Below are 2,060 nucleotides of genomic sequence, written 5' to 3'. Positions count from 1 at the left end.
ACTGCTGTACCTCAGTTTGGGTCTGTGCGTGCGGCAGTGCCCAACGGTGGACGAGCAGTTATTGGGACGTCTTATTAAAAACCCCTCTTCCGTAACTGAAGAGGAGAAGAATACCATGAAGGTGTACTCGTATGGAGGCAGTTCAGTTGTGGAGAGTAGCGTGCAAACGGTCAATCATGCGTTTCCGGTTTACCACACGGGGCCCATTTTGCGGCGGTGTCTTCCCACCATCACTCAGCCACCCTCCGTGCGCGATCTATTGATGACTTCAGAGTATAGTCAGAGGGTTTACGCATTTGTGTTGAAGGGTGTACTGGAGGTGAAGGCAAGTTGGAAGGTTTTTCTGTGCGCCGCCGCTGCATGTACGCTCCTGTGCTTCATTTTCTTGTTTTTGGTGCGTTTCCTAATCAGCTTCGTCGTGTGGGCGTCCATTATTGCATGCTTCCTTTTGCTGTTAAGCGGTGGGTGCATATGCATTCAGCTTTACCTTAACGACGGTCACTTTATGAACCTCCATTTAGACGTCACGAAGTACTCTGTTCTTTTGCTGTGCGTTGCTATTGGGCTTTGGATCGGGGCGCTGGTGTATGTTTTTGTCATTATTGGAGCATGCCCGAGGATCCGCCTGGTATGCGCCTTAGCGAAAATCGCATCGCGTGTTGTTGATAATGCGCCATCAACTGTGCTGTTACCGATTCTAATGAACGTGGCGATTTTGTGTCTGCTGGTGTGGAGTATTCTCGTTGCTCTTGGCTTGTACAATGCTCGGAGAAAAACTGGGAAGATTTCGTTCGTGCCCGTCACCGACGCTATTGGCATTAATGACGGTTCATTCAAGGGGATCGGTGACACACAGTTCTACCAGGGGGTTGTGCATGGCGTGGAGCACCGCTACGCATTGGTTTACCTCTTATTTGGAGAGTTGTTTGCCTTCCTGTGGTGCGTATCATTCCTCAACGCCGTGTCCTTTACATCAATTTCTTTCGTCTCGACATTTTGGTATTTTTCGAACCTTAATGGTGGTAAGAAGAGGGTACCATTTTTCGGGGTGCTGAGAGCGTTTGTATGGACAGTGTTTTATCATGCAGGAACGCTGGCGCTGGGTTCTCTTCTAATTGCTATTCTTCAGATCGTTCGCATATTACTTGTTTATGCGGCAGAAAAGGCAGAAGAGGCAGTGGACAGACATGACTTAATCCAATGCTTGCACTGTTACTTGCAGTATGCTCTCCTCTGTTTCGAGAACTTTGTGAGTAGTATCAATAAGAACATTTACGTCGTTGTTTGTCTGACCTCCGGGAGCTTTTGCACATCAGCCTGCACCGGCCTCTCAGTGCTTAAGGGTCATTCCTCTGATTTGTTCCTCATCTCGTGGATGGTGTTATGCGTAAAGATTTTGGGAAAACTGTTTGTTACTGTCGGAACTGTCGTGACTTCATATTTACTTTTTAAGCACACAACTTTGGCACCAGGGGTGGATTCGATGGTAATGCCTCTCATTTTAATTGGTATCGGCGCATATTTCCTCAGCGGTCCCTTTTTTGATGTTTTCGATTCCTCCACACTCGCCCTATTGATTTGTTACTGCTACGATCACCACATCAACCAATCGGTTGGAATATTTTACGTTCCTGCGGAACTTGAGCACCAACTGAGTGACTACTCTCAGAAGAAAAAGTTGCGCCGCCTGAAGAACCAACAAGCGGCCGCACATAGGAGAGGTTAAAATGAAAAAAAAATGTGAGGGTTGTGTGAGTATATTGATATGAATTTAATCGTTAAGGCATGTTATGTTGTGTTATATTATTTGCATGCATACTTTGCTCTGCATCATATAAAGGGGTCACGTATTTTGCTGGCTGTTTTCCATTTTTTTTTCCATTTCCATTTCCATTTCCCTTTTCTTTTTCGCTTTTTTTTCTTCTTCCATTTGGGCGTGCCACTTAATATTTGTTTCCTCTGTTCCTCCCCTACTGTTTTTCATAATGCTTTTTTTTTTGTTGTTTACTCGACCGAATTTTCTTGTATTCCTTCCTTCTCTCCCATCTGTTGCTGCACAA

At 45.5% G+C, this 2,060-nt stretch overlaps 1 protein-coding gene across 1 annotated transcript; it reads left to right on the top strand.

Moving 5' to 3' along the window:
• Positions 1-115: 115 nt before the first annotated feature.
• Positions 116-1,726, top strand: TEOVI_000364100 (Plasma-membrane choline transporter, putative; the record flags this gene model as incomplete). Its single annotated transcript, XM_067226521.1, has 1 exon — positions 116-1,726. One exon carries the CDS (start codon positions 116-118, stop codon positions 1,724-1,726), a length of 1,611 nt encoding a protein of 536 aa, XP_067082622.1.
• Positions 1,727-2,060: the final 334 nt, after the last annotated feature.

The sequence above is a fragment of the Trypanosoma equiperdum genome (genome assembly GCF_001457755.1).
Source record: "Trypanosoma equiperdum strain OVI genome assembly, contig: ctg_778, whole genome shotgun sequence".
NCBI lineage: Eukaryota > Euglenozoa > Kinetoplastea > Trypanosomatida > Trypanosomatidae > Trypanosoma > Trypanosoma equiperdum.
This window is presented reverse-complemented; position numbering and strand designations above follow the sequence as displayed.